Source organism: Bidens hawaiensis, unplaced genomic scaffold, assembly GCF_021521415.1.
Source record: "Bidens hawaiensis isolate Kalapana, Puna unplaced genomic scaffold, B.hawaiensis_p1.1 tig00001685_1, whole genome shotgun sequence".
Lineage (NCBI taxonomy): Eukaryota > Viridiplantae > Streptophyta > Magnoliopsida > Asterales > Asteraceae > Bidens > Bidens hawaiensis.
This window is the reverse complement of record NW_027491095.1, coordinates 84239-103505: the sequence shown is the minus strand read 5'-3', so window position 1 is coordinate 103505 and position 19267 is coordinate 84239. Positions and strand designations below refer to the sequence as shown.

At 34.2% G+C, this 19267-nt stretch overlaps 3 protein-coding genes across 3 annotated transcripts; 2 read left to right on the top strand and 1 right to left on the bottom strand.

The window, feature by feature from the left end:
* The first annotated feature begins 4843 nt into the window (after positions 1-4843).
* On the top strand, positions 4844-7876 carry LOC143592491 (inactive receptor-like serine/threonine-protein kinase At2g40270). The gene is made up of 8 exons (XM_077072394.1): positions 4844-5044; positions 5210-5348; positions 5440-5511; positions 5599-5742; positions 5845-6335; positions 6420-6610; positions 6689-6821; positions 7028-7876. The coding sequence occupies exons 1-8, from the start codon at positions 4939-4941 to the stop codon at positions 7588-7590; spliced, it is 1839 nt and encodes a 612-aa protein (XP_076928509.1). The 5' UTR covers positions 4844-4938; the 3' UTR covers positions 7591-7876.
* A 4046-nt stretch (positions 7877-11922) lies between these two features.
* Positions 11923-12441, top strand: LOC143591780 (non-classical arabinogalactan protein 30-like). The gene has a single exon (XM_077071882.1). The coding sequence runs from the start codon at positions 11923-11925 to the stop codon at positions 12439-12441; it is 519 nt and encodes a 172-aa protein (XP_076927997.1).
* A 707-nt stretch (positions 12442-13148) lies between these two features.
* LOC143590707 (large ribosomal subunit protein uL11c-like) lies at positions 13149-15502 on the bottom strand. The gene is made up of 4 exons (XM_077071110.1): positions 15211-15502; positions 14253-14425; positions 14093-14156; positions 13149-13472 (listed from the first exon to the last, which is right to left on the bottom strand). Exons 1-4 carry the CDS (start codon positions 15443-15445, stop codon positions 13264-13266), a joined length of 681 nt encoding a protein of 226 aa, XP_076927225.1. The 5' UTR covers positions 15446-15502; the 3' UTR covers positions 13149-13263.
* Between the last annotated feature and the right edge of the window lie 3765 nt (positions 15503-19267).

Sequence of the window (19267 nt, the reverse complement as noted above, 5' to 3'; positions counted from 1 at the left end):
ACATGCATACTTATTCAAACAAAAATGATTTATATTATACTCATTTCTCAAACCACAAACTTTAGGGTATATGATGCTATAATACTTACTCTATTGTGTGTTATATGTCTCATATGCTTTACGTGCGCGAGTGTTTATTTTTATGTTGTTGTTGAGCCTCATTAAGTATGATCATACGCTCCCCTGACTACTTAGCCTTGTGCTAGTAGAATAGGGCCTCATTATCCAAGTATGTCGGTTGTTACCGTTCAGAAAGGATCCTCATTTACATATGTTTTATATACCGCGATTGATGCTTTATTTATAGTCTCATATACGTTTGTGGATTTCGCTCATATTATATATACTCAAAACTATGAAATTGCTCACCAACATACGTGTTGACAAATGTTATTTTATGCATGTTACAGGTTTGATTATTACTTGAGTTGGAGTTCGAAGACGTCATTCTATTTTGATACCGCTAGGTTATTAGAAGAATGAACAATATTTATTTCTTATGTTTCGGTGTTATTTGTATGAACAATATGTGTTACTTTGGTGATTGAATGGAATTAATGAGTTGATTAAATATTATCACTTTAATAGTGTCTTGTGTTCTTGGGCAATCCGTTTCACCCCGACATGTTCCGCCTTTGGTCGGGGTGTTACATAAGAGTTCTTTTTTTCTCTTCTCAAGCGTAGTAACTTTATAGTGACTCAAAGGATCATACAATCTAATAAATGTCGAACTCATGATAAAGATCTATGGGGGTCATCTTTTTCTGGTGGTCAGATTTTTCACAACTAGACGTTATACTTTGTAGGCCGAGTCGGGTTGTGGGTTTGGTCGAATAACATAACAAAATACAATATCAACACGTTAAAAATACAATGTCAGTTTTTGTGAATCCTTACAATACCTCGATGAATTTATATATCTCTCACGTGCTTTGATCACAAATACTCAATTGTGAAGTATTTTCAAAGTTTGCTATTAGGAATTTTGGGGATTGAGAATTATAGCGAAAAGCGACTAGCAAGTTGTTGAAAGTTCAGTAATTGATAAAAGTCATGATTATAGTTCAAGAACTCTTTTGCTTGATTTATTTCTAAGTTAAACAAGCTTTATTCGTGATATTGTTGTGATATTATCTTGATATTAGGATTTAGGTAAGAATCGACAGCTTAGAAGTACTAGAGGTCAGCTATGGTAATTATCTTAAGCATTACAACTCCTCATCATCCCCTTGTAATAGTTTCTGACTGTAACTTAAAACTTTATTTAAAATTTGGATATTAACAAGCAATTGTGATTGTATTAAGTTAACTGTTGAAGCCAAAGGATTTGGAGAAGATAACCAAAGGCAAATATTCAAATAAGTTGGACATTTTGTTTGTATAGCAAGCTATATCTACTATTATAATAAACAAAAATATATTTATGCTACTTGGCACCTAATTGCACTATATTTGTGACACTTGTAAGTTTTATCATTCATTAAAACCTTTATTTTCTTTATTCAAATAAAAGGATAATCAATTTTGGTAAATGGTTTGTAACACCCTTTCTTTAAATATGACCTCTTTATTATGAATTAAGTATTTAGTAATTAATAATAATAACTAAAAATAATGGTATAGCATTGTAAGGTAATGTTATTGTAATTTTTGAGACCCCAAGAATGAAAGTATCTCCATAGGGAATGACTCATATTAGTGGATATTATTCTTCCATGAATTATCATCATCGTTATTATTTAAAAAAATAAAGGACTTAGCTTAAAGAATCAGTGCTCGGATTTTATCATTTCAGTATTACTGTAATCTTTATAATTAATCATATTATACATACAAGTGTCCAGTTCAAAATTAATTAGAAGTAGAAAACTGTGAGAATCGCATAAACACTTATACATCATGCATTAAAAATATAATCATATGTAGTGAAGGAGAGTGTGTGTACATATATATATATATATATATATATATATATATATATATATATATGGTGGGGTTAGAATAAGAAGTGAGTTATTTGTAAGAAGTGTGAGAAGTAATATCAGGCGTTCGATGTGATCATCTGATGGTGGATATTGTTAGTGTGTTTTTAGTTCGGTGTGTTTTATTTTGTTAGTTCGGTGTGTTTTATTTTTTTAAGGGTAAAAACCACTTCTTGCACTTCTTAAAATAGTTTTACTTCTTATTTTAACATTGCTCTCTCTCTCTCTATATATATATATATATGTATATGTATATGTGTATCAATATTTGTGTCATTTTGCAAGTTATCATTTTCAATCATTAAAACTTTTTTTCCTTAAAACAAATAACCAAAGCTGGTAAATGGGTATCCTATAACCAACTCTTTGTTATTAAAAAATTGCATTAATTTCCATATAATTTATAACACACATGTTGACTTTCGTGTCTTCCTAAATCATATCTGACGCAATTGAATTTCTCCCTAAATGATATCAGACACAAAAAATTACAGTTTGAAATCTAACAGAGAGAATCAGAAATCAATTATATAATCCCAAACTATTTCATCTATCAAATCTCAATTATGTCGCTTTATTTGTAAACACTTTCATGATTTCTCCAAAACTCTATAATAAACCTCTAAGGTTTACTATTTGTGTACCTGTTTGATTTTGGTTGAATTTATGATAATCTAGGTTAACGGCTAAATTTTTTTACAATACTATTGAATTTGTTAAAAAGTTGATTAGACTTTACAAACTTATTAAATTTAATGTAAATGTTATGCTTATGATTAATTTTGAGAACCGATAATGATGCATTTACTGTGTAATAATTTGTCATTTATATATCATAAACAAAACGGTGTTATAAATCTATAAGTTATTTCTTATTTGTGTAACTAACTTATCTTCAAAGTTAACATACATTATTTCTTGTGAATAGTATATAACTTTTTTGTTAAGATTATATTGGGTTGTCCATTTGTCATAATCATCTGATCATCTTTTTGGTAGTTTCTCATATTTTGTTTGTAAATCAAGCATATATGAGTTAATGTTACTAGCATAAGCAGATACACCTCTACAAATTTTTCAATAAGACCAAATTTCTTTTGGGTTGTGATGTGTCCTTAAAACTTTATATGGAAAACATGTTAATACATTTGTTTTTCTATGCTATTTTTGAATCAAAATATTTGATTAATGATATTCTTTTCTTATATAATTTAGTTGTTACCAGCTAGGCACGAACAGTCATATATAAACAATTTTTTTAAATTTATGATAAACTCATCATAATTCTTTTTTTCTTCTATAATTTGTAATTTATTCAACTTTATAAAAGGAGACCCTTTTATAAATATTTATATTCATTTATTAAAATCAAAATATTATCTATTCAACCCGTGTATCACACGGGATACTAACCTAGTGTTCTAACATATAAACAAGAAAGTTGTTTTTACATTAGAAAACAATCAAACTGAAAAAAGAAAAAGAAGTTTCAAAATCAAGCATTAGAAGACTTGAGCCCATGCCCTCTTAATTGAAACCCAAGCCTTACCACCAACACAATCTTTGATTCGTTAACAAAGCATCGCTTAAATTTTTACTTATATCTACTAAATTTTCAAAATTCTATGGGATCTCGTGACCTGATGTCTATTGTGTGGGTTCACCCTAAATCTATTCCAACATTAATCTAAAAATGTTTAAAACGTTTACTTTTAAAGTGTTATTAAATTTCTATTTGTCGTAGTTTTCAATTTATTTAAATTTTCTAATAATTTTGTTATATCTTTGAGAGAACTCTTATTTGGGTCTATGTGGTTTGTTAATTTTAACTGTTTTGGTCCAATTAACAAACCTTTAACAATTTGAGTCATTAAAGTATTAACGAAGTCGTACTTCTCCATTAAACCTCATACATATGAGGGGTATTTTCATCAATTCATGATTCTTTTAAATCCCTTTTTATCTATCCCCCTTCCTTTTAAACTTGATATAAACTATAATAATTGTTAATTAGTATTAATGTTATATATTGTTAACAAATAATGTCGAGTCGAACCCAAGTCTTGAGTTTGAAAAACTATTCATGAGTCGAGCTCGAGTTCTAGAAATAAAGATATAAAATGACGTTAGTTGAATTGCCAGTATGGATTGTTATGTTGTAATTTGAATTCTGAAAGATCAAAGCATTATTAAGGAATTAATAAATAGAATAATTTGAAATTAGCCTGAATTTGAAAAAAAAAACAAAAACTCAAGACTCGTATAGAGCAACGTGAAAAAGAAATATTCTTGCCCACATTGTTATAAAAATATTCTGCTGGCCCTCAACTCTCACCTTCTCACCAACTTCCCAATCTCCACCCGCCAAAACACTCCACATTTACTCGTTTTTTTATAATTATCATTATTATTAATATTAATATTAATATTATTATTACGAAACATGTCCACATTTTCCACGACCCCACCCATGACATGACCCCGTCGTTAACTTTTACTCTACTCTTGGTCAATCACCACACTCTCACAAATCCATAGATTCATATCATCATATACTTCGTAATAATAATAATATTAATAATAATAACCACCGGAGCCTTTCATAATTATCGTGGTGTTATTCAGTTGTTTTGTATAAGTCAAAAAATATAAATTTCAGTTTTGGTAGTAACTAAAACGCGTTTTCGGCTTTTATTTTATTTCTGTAAGTTAATTCGGTCCATATTAGTTCACGAACAACTGTAATATCATTTGATTCCATTTTTTTAATATTCCTTTATCTTAAACTTCGATTCTGCTATTCCGAGTTTTGTTTTTTTTTGGTTTATGAGATTGAATATTTCGTTCGTTTGCTCTACAGAGGTTCTTAGTTAATATCGAGTCAACTCAACTCGTTGATTGATTGGAGTAACAACAATATTGTGGCTGGTTTAAAATTAAGGTTGTTTGTGTACACATGATGGGGGTTGTTAGATTAGACCGGCCTCAGCTGCTGGTTTTGACGTTGATCATATGTTTGTTGTATTCGGATTCGAGTTTCGGCTTCTTTCTCAATGACGAAGGTAACTTAAAGATGATTTTGATTAGTTGAAACAAACTATAGTTTTTCAAATTAGTTTAGTTAGAAGATATGAATTTTAATTATTAGATTTTATATGTAATTATCGTTATTGATTATTGTATCTGTATATATAGTTTATCAATAATACACGATAATATTATTGCAGGATTTAATTTGTTAAGATTTAGAGATAGAGTGGAGAATGATCCATTTGGTGTTTTGTCGAATTGGAAGGATGATATCGGAGTACCTAATCCATGTTCGTGGTTCGGTGTAGAATGCTCCAACGGCCACGTTGTATCTTTGTAAGTATTTCGTTTAAGATTCAACTCGTTCCAACTTTTTCGTGGTGAATGAATGTTAATTATTTTTTGAACTTTATGTTTATATTCATAGGAACTTGAGAAATATGCGCCTTGGCGGTACACTTGCTTCAGAACTTGGGAATCTTGCTCACATTAAGTCTATGTATGAACAATGAAAATTATTCTTTCAATTGCGATATATTGTTTCGTGTATCAACTAATCGAGTTTATAAAAATTTGATGTATGCAGAATTCTACGGAACAATTCGTTCTACGGTATGATTCCTAAGAAGATCAGAAAGTTGAACAAGTTGAAGTTGTTGGATTTGGGGTACAATAAATTTGGTGGTGCAGTTACATCTGACCTTGAAAATAGTCAATCCCCAAAGATTATGTAAGTTTTAACTTTAACAAAGTCTACCTTATTATTCATTATTTCAACAAGTTACAATCATTTAAGGCATATCTTAATATCAATTTCATCTAACATATGTAGATTACTAGACAACAACCCGCGTCTTGATGACAAATCTCCTGAAGCGCAACAACTTACCTTGTTACCCGAAGCAAATATCAAGTCCCACCGAAAACTGCTACAAAATATTCCTGTATTGGCACCAGGATCACTGATTCCGTCATCATCACCAACACCATCACCGTCGCCAACACCAACACCATCGCCATCACCAACACCAACACCGTCACCATCACCTTCTCCTACAGAACGACCCTTAGCCATTCCAACTCCACTCCCGGCTCCTACTCCGCCCACAACTACTTGGCCGCCACCTTCCCCTAGTCCACCATCATCCACTAGCGATAATCGAAACTCAAATAATCATCTTGGTTTAATTTTACCAGTTGCCATTGGTAGTTCTGCCTTGATTGGTCTTGCAGCATTAATATTATGGCGCTGCAATAAAGTGGCAACTGTAAGACCTTGGGCCACAGGACTAAGTGGACAATTACAAAAAGCATTTGTCACTGGTAAACATTTCTTAACAACCTTTAAAATACAAGTATAGTTTCAGAATTCAGACTAAACTTATTGAAACATTAACATAATTGCAGGGGTTCCAAAGCTAAAAAGATCTGAACTCGAGGCAGCTTGTGAAGACTTCAGCAATGTAATCGGTTCAACACCATTCGGGACTGTATATAAAGGGACATTATCAAGCGGTGTTGAAATAGCTGTTGCATCCGTGGCTGCACCTTCAGCTAAAGATTGGTCTAAGCATCTTGAGAGCCTTTTCAGAAAGAAGGTATGCTTTATTTTATATTTTTGGAACAAATTTTAGTTTCTTGTTTGCTAAATTGTTTTAGTATTGATATGATCTCAGATTGACATGTTATCGAAAGTGAACCACAAGAACTTTGTCAACCTTCTTGGATTTTGCGAGGAAGATGAGCCTTTTACGAGAATGATAGCGTTTGAATACGCGCCTAATGGAACACTCTTTGAACATTTACATAGTGAGTGTCTTCTTTCTTTTAATCAATATGAATTAATAATCAAATATAATAAACACACGTACCCAGTATAATCTCACTCATAGCAGAATGCTGACTCCAAAAACTATTTTTTATAGTAAAGTAATCCAAAGCTTCAAATAGTATTATATCAAATATGAGTATCTTCTTTTTTATGAAACTTATGCAACAGGTTTTAAATTTTGCAGTACAAGAATCAGAGCATTTGGACTGGGGAATGAGGATGAGAATTGCAATGGGAATGGCATACTGTCTTGACCACATGCACCAACTAACTCCACCCATATCCCACCAAAACCTAAACTCGTCATCCGTTAACTTAACCGAAGACTACGCAGCCAAAATATCCGATCTTGGCCTATGCAACGACTCCTCGACCACACCCACCGAACAAACACCTGAAAACAACGTTTACAGTTTCGCTATCATCTTATTCGAGATGATAACCGGTCGAATCCCTTATGCAGGAAGTGATGCAGTTGATGACTGGGTGCTAGACTTCTTAAAGAGCGAAAAGCCCTTGATCGAAATGGTAGACCCCACTTTGGATTCATTCGACGCGGATCAACTTGAAGCAGTTGACAATGTGATAAGATCTTGTGTATGTTCTGACCCGAGCAGACGGCCCAAAATGAGAGATGTTACCTCTAGACTAAAAGAGATAACAAGAATAGCACAAGATGAAGCTATACCGAAAATATCACCTCTTTGGTGGGCAGAGCTTGAAATATTATCAACCGAAGCAACATAATCGGCGTGTGTAAGTGTTTACTCGTCGTCTTTTCTGTCTTATAAACTAATTCGAGTGGGAGAACATATATATACTACATACATACATACATACATATATATAATTTATATATGGTAGATGTACATAGATAGAAAAAGAAGATGAGAGTTGTTTGATTATGGTGGTAAGCGGATGTGTGCTGAGTTTAGGAGTGAAGAAGAATCCTGCAACTCCTAATAACTTCATTCTTTCTGTACTATCACTTCCCTTTTTGTATCATTGTCTTCAATGATTGTTTCTTATGACTCTGCCTTCATTATTCTGCATGTTTCACTACTTTTGTATATTTCTTTTGGCCTATCATATTGCAATGCTACAAATTGTAGTTTTGTGTTTTAAGTTTTGACACAGAGCGGAAGCATGAATAATAAAACTGAATATTTTCTGTGAGAAAATTTATATCTTATTGAATATTAGCCAAATTTTGAAAGAAAAAATGAAAATGAATGCCTAGAAATTAAATTTACTAAATAAACGCGTAAATTAATAAACATTTAAGGTTACATGTTTTTACGGTGAAAAAATAATAGTTTTTAAATTTTGGGAAAGCCGGCTGAATTAAACTTGAGGCTCCAGATGATGAAATTCGGGTCCCACGTTATCCAGTTGAGTCAGATGTTTTTGTCCATTATTTACAGGTCCCGTAACTTAATATGCAGCTCAAGTTATGCCTTTTTTAAGTTGGGTTATTTTCTAGCTTATTTACCTATGTCCACTTGGTCCAAGTATTCGTTTATTAGCTATTGGATAAGTTGCATGTCGATTTTTGTGTTTTAGACCTAAAGTTACCAATAACCTATGTCTAGTTGGTCCAAATGTTAGTTGATTAGCTATTAGATAAGCTTCGTATCGGTTTTGTGTTTTACATCTAAATTTATCAATGTCTAGTTAATTATTAGTCCGATAGCCCTTGGATAAACTCCGTATCAGTTTTGTGTGTTTTACAGATAAGTTTACCTATGTTCAGTCGATCCAAATATTAGTCCGTTAGCTCTTGGATAAGCTTCGTGTTGATTTTTGTTTTTCTATAGCTCAATGAATAGTATTACAAAAGATTTTTAGCCTAAAAAAATAAAAATCTTTCTCATGAAGGTGACCTTAAACTAGTAGGTAGAATCTAGGTGCGGCGGCTTAAATTTTTCTTCTTGTTTTTAAACGTGTGGAGACGGCAGCCAGCCAGCCTGTGGATTGGTTTGGTGGTCCAATTTTGGTTGCCACGTAAAATCCAGATGAAAGCATCAAAAGTTGGAAAATTTGGGTAAAGAAAAAGTCTAGTGTTCATGTATGTTACGTGTGTGTGATGTCCACAAGAAAAAAAAATTATTGTTATTTTATTAGTTGTCCTTAGTCCTTACTAATTTATCATTGAAAAAGTCTTGAGGCGTTATTTTTTTTTATTTTTTTATTATTAAACACTAAAGTATTATGTATGTAATGAGGATGTAGACATAATTTATGGAGTTTGTTAATTAATTTCAAAAGGAAATGAACTGAAAAATATGTATAGTCAACCAACTAACCATATTAATTAAGTTTAACAAGTTATACTTGGTGACCTGGTGATAGAGAAATCTAAACGTGCAAGTCTTAAAGCCATTGTGTTCACAAACTTGATAACATACACAAGTCTCATCAAATCATACCTTGCAATACAATAAATTCTTAACTAATATATATTTTCTAATAAAGTCTTCATCTTGAGCGTAGAGATAACCTTTGAACATTGAATAACACTTCACAATATATGTAAGAGAAAAACTTAAACTTTTGGTCTAGAATAATAATCTGTCTTTGAATATATGTACACAATAAAACTCGAACTTCCAACCTCTAGCTTTAGCCATTTTTTAATCATCTTTATTAGAATGATTGTGATATGTTTGGATAACAATTACGGGTTTTAACTTTTAAGCGGCGTTTGTTTGTGGATTAGTGAATCAAAGTGTGCTCTCTTGTTTGGTTAAAACCAAATAAGTCACTAGGGATCTGTTTTTTTATATTAAACTTTTAGATGTATGGTGAATGTCTCATCGATCACAAAATAATAAAAAAAGGACTTGCCAATATTTTTCGCACGACAAAGGTTATAAAGTTTAACTAATGGGTCCTAAATCACCTAAAACATGAGTGAGGAATCTAATGGGAGTGCTTTTAAATCGTTATATATTGATGGTAACAATTTGTCATAGACGTATGAAGTTTCTATTATTGGCACATCTAGTTGTTGAAGTTTTGAAGAACGAGAAAAATCAATGAAAAAATATTAGTTTTTTAAAAATTAATTTTAGCATATCCATGATATAGGAAGAGCTAGAAATGTAGAGCTTTCAGTTTTGGATTTTTAGAGTTTTGTAATCATACCTAGCAATCTTGACTACTAGAGGTGTACAAATCGGTTTTGACTTTTGAGCTCAAAGAGGATCGGATCAGTTTTAACCGGTTCCAAAGGAGTTCTCTCTCAAACAGATATAAAGAGTGTTTTGGATAAATTGAGATCGAACCAGTTTCTCCCAAGCTGATTTCTAGGTCAATCAGTTTCCATTAAGAACGGGTTTTTGGATCTCAAACCGGTTTCAATATTGCACTTCTAATCTTGAGTCTTGAGTCTCTTGACCCAACTGGCCAATTGCTATTTTTGAATTTTTATTTTTAATAATTTAATCTTTAGAAAACAGTCTCATATGGGCTGGGCTGTTTTGTTTCGGGCTAATAACTAATGTTGGCTTTTCAGACCCATTTAAAAAATGGATAAAATTAACCCGGGTCTTATCAGTTTTGAATACCGATTGTAGGTGTCATTCATTAGATGACAAAAGATTTAATTTTAATGCTTATTTGAATATGGTAATTAATTTCATTGGTTTCTCAAAATATTGCTACGTCTAGGTCGAATATGGAGATTAATCCAAGAATTTGTAGATCGAATTAATTTCCAAACGAGAAGATATTATTAATGAGTAATCATACAACTATGCACACCTAGTCTCTAGGGGGTGATTAATCACCAATTACTCGCTAATCGTTGGGCTGCCAATGCGATTTAAATTAATTAGCCCTAAAATAGTAATCAGTCAAAGGCGTTCAAATTTCCGTCAAATTGGTCAAAGTCCTTGAAGTATTTGAAAAATTATACTAATAAATCCAATCCGATTAATAAGTTTGAAACATTATATACAATATTTTGAAAAATCTTTTGTGTGTGTTTGTGTATAAAAGTTTGAAAAAATACATATAAAGTATCAATCTGATTAATCCAGATTAATTGTTTGTTGATATCTTACCGCTGACAAGCACATAGCAAGTTTTACAACCGCTTGTATTACTACTTAAAAGGTTTTGAGCTAAGTCATTCTTTTTTCTACTCGGTTTTAACTAAAGCTCCAAATTTATAAATCTTTGTTTTGAGTTAATGATGTGCATATCCATAAAGTTTCAAAGATTTTTGAATCAAATCCAATTAAAATAATGTAGAAAATATGCAATAATTATTTAAATCAAATCAGATTAAAAAATACAGAAATATGAATCAACTATCTAAACCAAATACAATAAATAAAAAAGAATATAGAAAATATGCATTTGTGTAGGTTTGAGCCCATGATGTATTGATGTCCCACTAACATACATATTAGTGAGCGGCCAGTTGATCAAAGGAAATAACTTTGTTAATCTATGGTAGGTGGTTTTCTTACTTGTGTTATGATTGTTATCCTCGGAAATATACGGCGTCAATCAACTTTTAGATACAAAAAAGTACATATAAATATTGTGTTTTTCACCGATATACACGTGACACCGTTAGGTCCGTTACATACATAGTCAGCCCTTGCCGATGGTTGATCAAGTTAACTAAACAACCTTTTTCAGTAACCGAACTAACCAAAACGGCAAAACATATATAGCATCATTCAGTTATGAAAAATCTAAAAACCAAAACATCGGTATAATGAAATTTAACCCATAATTGAACCCACCCGTACTCGCAAATACTAAAAACATAATCTAGGGGAATAGATGAAATGTGTTAGTAGATTAAACCAAGACAAATTTAAAGTAATGCCTTTCACGTAGTCTTGATTCTTTAAGAAAAGAAAACATTATAATTTTGATTCAAATTCAATTTAAAAATTTTACATAAGTCGCAACCACGTTCATATATGATATAACTAAATCTCCTCAGTATATTATACTTTTCATCAATCGTTAATCTTGGAAACTATATATATTGCAACATTCCTCAATCATCTTCACCCCACAAACAAATTCCATTTAATCAAACAACAATCAACAAAAATGGCAAGCAAACATTTCACCATCATCATCACCATCCTCTTCCTATCGGCATTTGCCACCGCCCACGAGGCACACGCCAAGCAAGACAAAACCACCACGGTGGTGGTGGAAGGAAAGGTGTACTGCCAGAGTTGTAAATACTTCGGGTCATGGTCTCTAACCGATGCTGAGCCAATCCCGGCTGCCAAAATTAGTGTTATTTGCAAAAACCACAAGAAACGTGTGAGCTACTATAATGCGTTTGAGACCGATAAAGATGGTTACTTTTATGCAGAACTTAAAGATTTCAAGATGACCCATTATTTATTGGACCATCCTCTACATTCTTGCCATGTGAAACTAGTGTCATCTCCTCTTGAATCATGCAATCTTTTGTCAAATGTTAACAATGGCATTAATGGCTCTCCTTTAAGGTATGAGAACAAGGTGGTGCATGGAAAGAATTATGAAGCCATTGTGTATGGATCCGGACCGCTGGCTTTTCGCCCTACTAATTGTGGTCCAGAAACCACTCACTAAACTTGATATTGTTGTTAACTGTTTGATTCTTGACTTAAAAAGTATTTTTGTATCCAGGTTGATCTTGTTATAATATATTTAATGAATTAATGCAGTTCTTGATGAAATGAAAGAGAACTTTTATCATGAAATGGAAGCTATTTAGTGATGTTGAATAATTGGAATTAGATCATTAGCTTTAAAACTAGTGGTTTCAAGAGATGGTGTTTGGATGCGTTTCTACTGCTTGAAATGGTACCAAAATATCATTAGATGTAACTGAACTGATATACTAAACCCAACCTTAAAGCGTTGGCTTGGTTTTATGTTTTTTCAAAAGCCGAAATTTTCGTTTCGGGTTCGGTTTTGCATGTGACCATCCATGAAAAAACTGACCCAAACTTGTAAGTTGTAACAGAACACAAGTCACACAACTAAAAATTTATAGGCCCAAATGTGTAATATGCATCTAATCATTAATTAAACAAAAAATAGGCCCAAATTCATTATTTCAGGAATTTTCAGCCCAAAATATTCAAGCCCAAATGACAAAACCAAAAAAACTAAAACCGAACCAAACTCATCGTGAAAACCAAAAACCGAACCAAAAACGTCAGCAACACACCTTTGCCATCAACTATGTGACATCGAAGCGAACTTCGTTTATACCAAAATGCGAGGGAGACAACATGTAAGTCTTTGGTAGTGTATTTAACATGACAAACATCTCTATATTCATACCAAAATGTAAAACTAGTAGAAACAAAACAATAAGAAACACAATACATTTGCATTCCAGATATTGCTACATTACTCAAACACGAAGGTGGTAAAAAAGGAAAATTATAGTAGTTGTTTAACTTTGCGTTCAAGAACCGGAGGATCAATATCAATGCCCATATTAGCAGCAGTTCCTGCTATGATTCTCATTGCCGATTCAATAGTTGTGCAGTTCAAATCTGGCAACTTTTCTGCTGCAATTACACGTAGCTGCTCGATTGTAATTTTTCCCACCTTTTCCCTTTGCGGGTCCTTGGAACCTTTATCCGCCCCTGAAAAAAACAATATAGTATGCAACATATAAATAACAAAATACTTGCTCGTGAAGAGCAGTGAAAGATGAACAGGTCTTGTAACGTATCAAAATGGGTCACATTTAGAGTGCGTGTCAAAATGTTTTACAATAATAATCCAAATCTTTGAATATAGTATTATAATTGAGTGGCTTCAAACTTATTAATTCGTTTAAGAGTTTAAAAAAGCTCATAAGTTATTTCTATCTCAACAGTGTTGTAAAAATCGGTAATAGTGGCTAGTGGCCGATTAGTCGACAATTATTTATAGATGAGTAACCGAGTCAATCTAAGCTAATCAAACACAATAATCGGTACTCAGTCAAAGCCGGCCCATGTCGGTCCAATTTGTCCAAATTTCGGTCAAAATCAGTCAAAATTGGTAAACAAAAAATGTTTGAAAAAATATATATTAACATTTTGAAGTATTTTGTAAAAATACATATCAAATTCCAATCCGATTTATCCTTATTAATCGCTAGTCGGTGCCCAAATATTCATCAAAACCAGCAAAATCAAGACAACCTATAGAAGCTATCTGATCTTTGTTAGAATCATACTAAGATGCCAAATCAAACCCTAATTTGAAATCATAATACCTGCAGCTTTAAGAAGCAGAACTGAAGCAGGAGGCGTCTTCAACACAAATGTAAAGCTTTTATCCTGTAAATTCAATCAACCACACAACGATTGTAAACAAATAAAACTAAAAAACAAAACCCTAATTACAAAGCAGAGATGAAGGAGATTAAAACTGACATCATAGACAGTGATTTCCACGGGAATAATATAACCAGCTTTATCAGCAGTCCTAGCATTGTAATCCTTACAAAAAGCCATAATGTTAACTCCCTTGGAACCCAACGCCGGGCCAACTGGCGGCGCCGGTGTAGCCTTCCCGGCTTCCAGCGCCAACTTAATCATTCCAGTCACTGTGCAAACACACACATTAAGTCAAAATTCATACTCTTATTGGACAACAGAAACTTCTTGCTCGTTTTTGTTCGTTAGTGAAAATGAGCTTGTTCATGAACGGTTCACGAACACAAATGAAACGACACATATGGACACAAACAACGTTTTATTTCATTTGGCTAACCGAGAAATGGTCCATTTGGTCCAACTACCAAGTGTGTGCTGGTATTTTATCTATCATATATTATTTAATCAATTTAAGCCTATACGATAAGATTTGAAAAGTCAATAAAAATATTAAAACCCTTTAACGAACATACATAAACAAACAAACATTAACATATATAAACTCACATAGTCACATATTAGCGAACGTTCACGAACACAAATGAACAAACATAGCATATACTAGCATGTGTCCGTGCTAGTTCATTTAGTTAATCGAACGAGATTCCTTGTTGATATTCGTACATTTAATAAACAAACTTCCAGGCGTGGCTTAGCCAGAATCTTTTTCCTACGGGTTCAGAAAATTTCGAGGGAAGGAAGACCGATTGTTTATCACTTAGATTTGGGTTTTCTACGGGCTTGATGTTGAAATTTCTACGGGTGCGATGTCAAGATACACTAATATGTAACACTAAAACAAAAATTTGTACGGCCGAACCCGTACCCCTAAAGGTGCCTACGCCCATGCCGAACAGTTCACATTCATTTACAGCCCTGAATACCCGCATTACGTCAAAACTGGTGTAACAAACTCTGGTGTAAAGAAGATGTTAACTGTTAATTAATAAATTACCTTTTTTAGCTTTGCCGCCTGGTTTAGGTGGGGCCATGGCTCGGATAGTGAGAGGTCTGAGAATTGCGGGACATGATTGCTTCTTGTGATTGGAACGGAATTGAAGAGAAAGCTTTGAATTGGAGGATAATTGGATTGACGATAGGAACGAAGATGAGAGATTTAGTGACTGGTTTTGCTTATTGGAAGAAGAAGAAATTGGGTGAAATATGGATAGAGAACACGAAGAAGCCATTTTTTTCTTCTGAATTTGGGAGAAGAAGAAGAAGAAGAAGATTAGACGCACCTTATCTAACTGGATGTTGTTGGTACGGACCGAAGATTAGTATTGGCCCAACTTCATACAAGCCCCTTACTTTCGGGTTTTCTGACCCGGGCCTGTCACTTTTATCCATAACTCGAAACCTGAGCCGAGAAACTGTTCATTCGAATCTGAAAGTACTCGTATCCATGTAACCTGAACCCGAATTTACGTTACCTGAATTCGATTAGTGTTACTGGCTACTCGTTTCTGGTTTTGGGTCAAGTCAAAAAAACTGTTTTGTGCTTTCTACCCTAATAGTGTGTGTTTGTTTGTGTAGTGCTACATTACAAATTCATTTGACTATTCGATTGGCATTCCATCTATTTCAAGTTCTCTGGTTATTGTATTTCTAAGTTCTGATTGCTTATTTATTCTACACTTCTAAAGTTTCTCTCCAACAACAATTCTATTAGTTTTTGTTCGATCAATTTCAAGTTCTTTCGATTCTATAGGTTTTGTTTGATCCGTTTTTGTAATGGGATTAGATGCACCTTATTCGGCTGGAGGATGGTATGGGCTGGACTGGACTGGATCAGTCTGGCCCAAGTTTATGCAAGCCCGTATGGAGCCTGAGTTTAAGGTTATGTTTTTGGGTCATGTGGTCCAACTCGCAGGCTTCATGGTTCATCATCATCATCATCATCGTACTCAGGTATATCCCACCAATAGCAATGCTATGGTAGGGTCTGAGGAGGGTAAGATGTAGACAGCCTTACGTCTATCCCATAGGGATAGAGAGGCTGCTTCCGGTGAGACCCCCGGCTCGATAGTAGTTTTGCATCAAGCCTTGGACATAAGGCACATAACACTCAATCATCGGGACACCGGCTGATTGGAAAATGCATTTTTTGTTTTCTTTTCAAGAAAAACCTACAAATTTTCTTCAAACATATGTAACATGTTTTAAAGTGAGATGTGTCACTATTGTCTTTTATTCTTGTATTTATGATTTATGATAATTGATATGATACAATACATGTTAACTATTATTTATAAATATCATAGAGCTCATATATAGTTTGCTACAATAATACTTTTATGTAACATGCTACAAAAATCATGGAGCTCATACATGGATATTCTATTTTTAACTCTTTTTTTATTACTTTTAAACTTTTTTTTATAAAAGGTTATTTGTTTATGAACACTTGATGGTTAAATAAAGATGAATAAACAGTTAGATAAGATATACAATACACACAATGACACAAATATTGATTTATAGTGATTCAGGATAAATCCTATGTTCAATTTTTAAAAGTCCATCAAAAATTGTTACTTCACTCTTCTTTCTAGACCGGTTGATAACACTGTGTACAGGCTTCTCTCGTAGATGATATATATCATCACTAGATACAGGTGTGTGATGATAACACTCCACACAATAACACAATTGGATTAGAGGCAATTGAATGAACATTTCTACAAATCCAAAACAATGTCAATCTTGCATAGCATAAGGCTGTGTGTAATGGGGCGTGAGATTGGGCGAAGAGGGGCGAGAACACCCCCCCCCCCCCCGGGCGATATGTGGGCGAAAAGGGGCGGGGTTCTTTTATCGCCGAAAAAATTAAACAATATATATATATATATATATAAACATACACCTTCTTCTCCATTTCATATCCATTTCATACACAATTCATACCCAAATTCTTCAAAAAATTTAGCAAAATGAATCCTACAAACAACCCGAACCAACCGACACTCGTGGAACTCGCCGCTACCATGAGAGAAATCGTCAAAAAACAAAAAGTGTGTCGAGGAACTCAACGAGGCCATGAGAGAAACCGACAAACAACACGAAAAGATTGCCCAAATGTTGGAATTGCGGGAAATGAGTGAAGAATACAAATCCCTCAAAGCGGCCGAGTTACACAAGGAGGCCGCATTATTGCAACGACAACGAATGGAAAAAATGCTGCGAATATTATGGATATTAGTATTTTATTTAGTTATGTTTTTTTAATATTTTTAGTTATGTTTTTTTTTTAATTTTAATGCATTATTAGTTGTGTTTTTAATTTTTTTGTATTTCTTTTTAATTTAATGCATTTTTATTTAATTATTTAAATAAATTGGTTTTTATTTGTTTAGTTTATTATAAAAAGAAAATAAAAAAAAAGAAACTGTAGGCCCAACTTGTAGCCCCTACACCATTACACCCCAAAAACAAATTTTCACTCCATGCTGACTGGGTGCCACGTGTCACAATTCGTCCCCAATTGTAGCCCCTCCACTACACATAGCCTAACAAACCACAAGCATTTTAAATTTCCATTGGATGCAGGAGAAAATGTGAACCTGCTTTCATAACGGTGCACTAGACACCAAAAAACGAAGGCAACGCTTTAAGTCATCAAAGAAAAGAAAATCAGGAACCGTTCATATATTGAGAGTTTTTTTTGACAAAAAAAAGTGCTCGTACAACTCTAATTTGAAAAAAGCTATGTACGTATATCCGTGTAGAAAACTAACATATTAATCACTTCACATTTTCCTTCATTATCGTATTTGAAGAGGTAGGTCCCCGCAAAGCCCAGTTGGACCCGCAAGACACACCTTGAAGAGGTACGTCTGAGCAAAGACTAACTGGTCCCGCAGGACCCACCATGCTCAGAGAGATGAAGACCTTATACGCAGTAAGCCAGCTGTTCCCGCAGGAAAGCCTCCCTTGGTACAGTACCCTGCCTGTTCCCGCAGCTATGGGTACAAGCCAAGAAGGAAGGCTACCCGCACTAACGGAAAGGCTACACGCATAAGGCACTAACTCATACTTCAGCAATGTCACCTGAAGGAATGAGCAAGGCGGGAATATTCCCTCCCAAAAGAGCCAGTCCGTACGCTTCTGGAAGATCTTTTGTACTATACCTGCCAAGGTATGGACAAAATAGACAAGATCTGACCAAAGCAGCGCATGAACCAATCACAGGGTGACAGCTCACCGACAATAGTACGAGGAGGAGCACGCTCTAGTACAAAATGTCACTATCAGCCGCTGCCTACCCACCAACTCCCATCGTGGCACGTACATAGCCCGTAGTTGGTGGAAAAGGAATATTATACAGCTGGCTGTACCTGCTTGGAAACCTACCTTCGGCTATAAATACTCCAACACCTTGGAACGGTAGGATCATCTTATCTTATCTTCTCTCTAGCTATTTCTCTCAATATACACTTATATTCAGAGCAATCTAGTCTGATTCTCACGCCGGAGGGTGGTCACAAGGAGGAACCCCCCCCCCCCCTTCTCAGTGACGAGCTCACGGTGTCTGTTTTGCAGGTCAAGAAGAATAATCATCTTTGCCGGACCTAATCCTCGTGGGAAACATCTACTTAACCCTAAGATTATCCTTAATCTGCCGGGGTCATCTAGTGTTTCTTCATTGGCGCCATCCGTGCATAAAAGCTAGAACTAATTCTTTTTCTCAGTTTTTTCAAAACCTCTGGAAAGATGGTTAAGGTTACTCCGATGCCAAGGCCAGCGAGTGACCAAGAAACTCCGGTAACCACAACCCCAGCTACTGGGGGGAACACCGGCGAGCACACAATTTTTACGAACACTACCCCGGTTACCCAAGCCGGGGCAAGTGCAGTAAACAATCCTCCCCTGGGATTTATTGATACCCAGTTGGAGAAACAACAGACGAGGCCCCCCCGCCAAACACTTGATCAAGTTAAAGCGTGGTCAGAAGCACGTCAGAAAGAATTCCAAGCTGAGTTGGATGAACGTTTACGTTCACTCCAACAGGC

Coding starts and splice junctions, on each gene's coding strand:
- LOC143592491 (XM_077072394.1), top strand. CDS start 4,939: ATGATGGGGGTTGTTAGATTAGACCGGCCTCAGCTGCTGGTTTTGACG. Junction 5,512..5,598: donor CTTGCTCACATTAAGTCTAT/GTATGAACAATG, acceptor TGATGTATGCAG/AATTCTACGGAACAATTCGT. Junction 5,743..5,844: donor AGTCAATCCCCAAAGATTAT/GTAAGTTTTAAC, acceptor TAACATATGTAG/ATTACTAGACAACAACCCGC.
- LOC143591780 (XM_077071882.1), top strand. CDS start 11,923: ATGGCAAGCAAACATTTCACCATCATCATCACCATCCTCTTCCTATCG.
- LOC143590707 (XM_077071110.1), bottom strand. CDS start 15,445: ATGGCTTCTTCGTGTTCTCTATCCATATTTCACCCAATTTCTTCTTCT. Junction 14,157..14,252: donor TGGAAATCACTGTCTATGAT/GTCAGTTTTAAT, acceptor TTGAATTTACAG/GATAAAAGCTTTACATTTGT. Junction 13,473..14,092: donor TCTGCTTCTTAAAGCTGCAG/GTATTATGATTT, acceptor TGTTTTTTTCAG/GGGCGGATAAAGGTTCCAAG.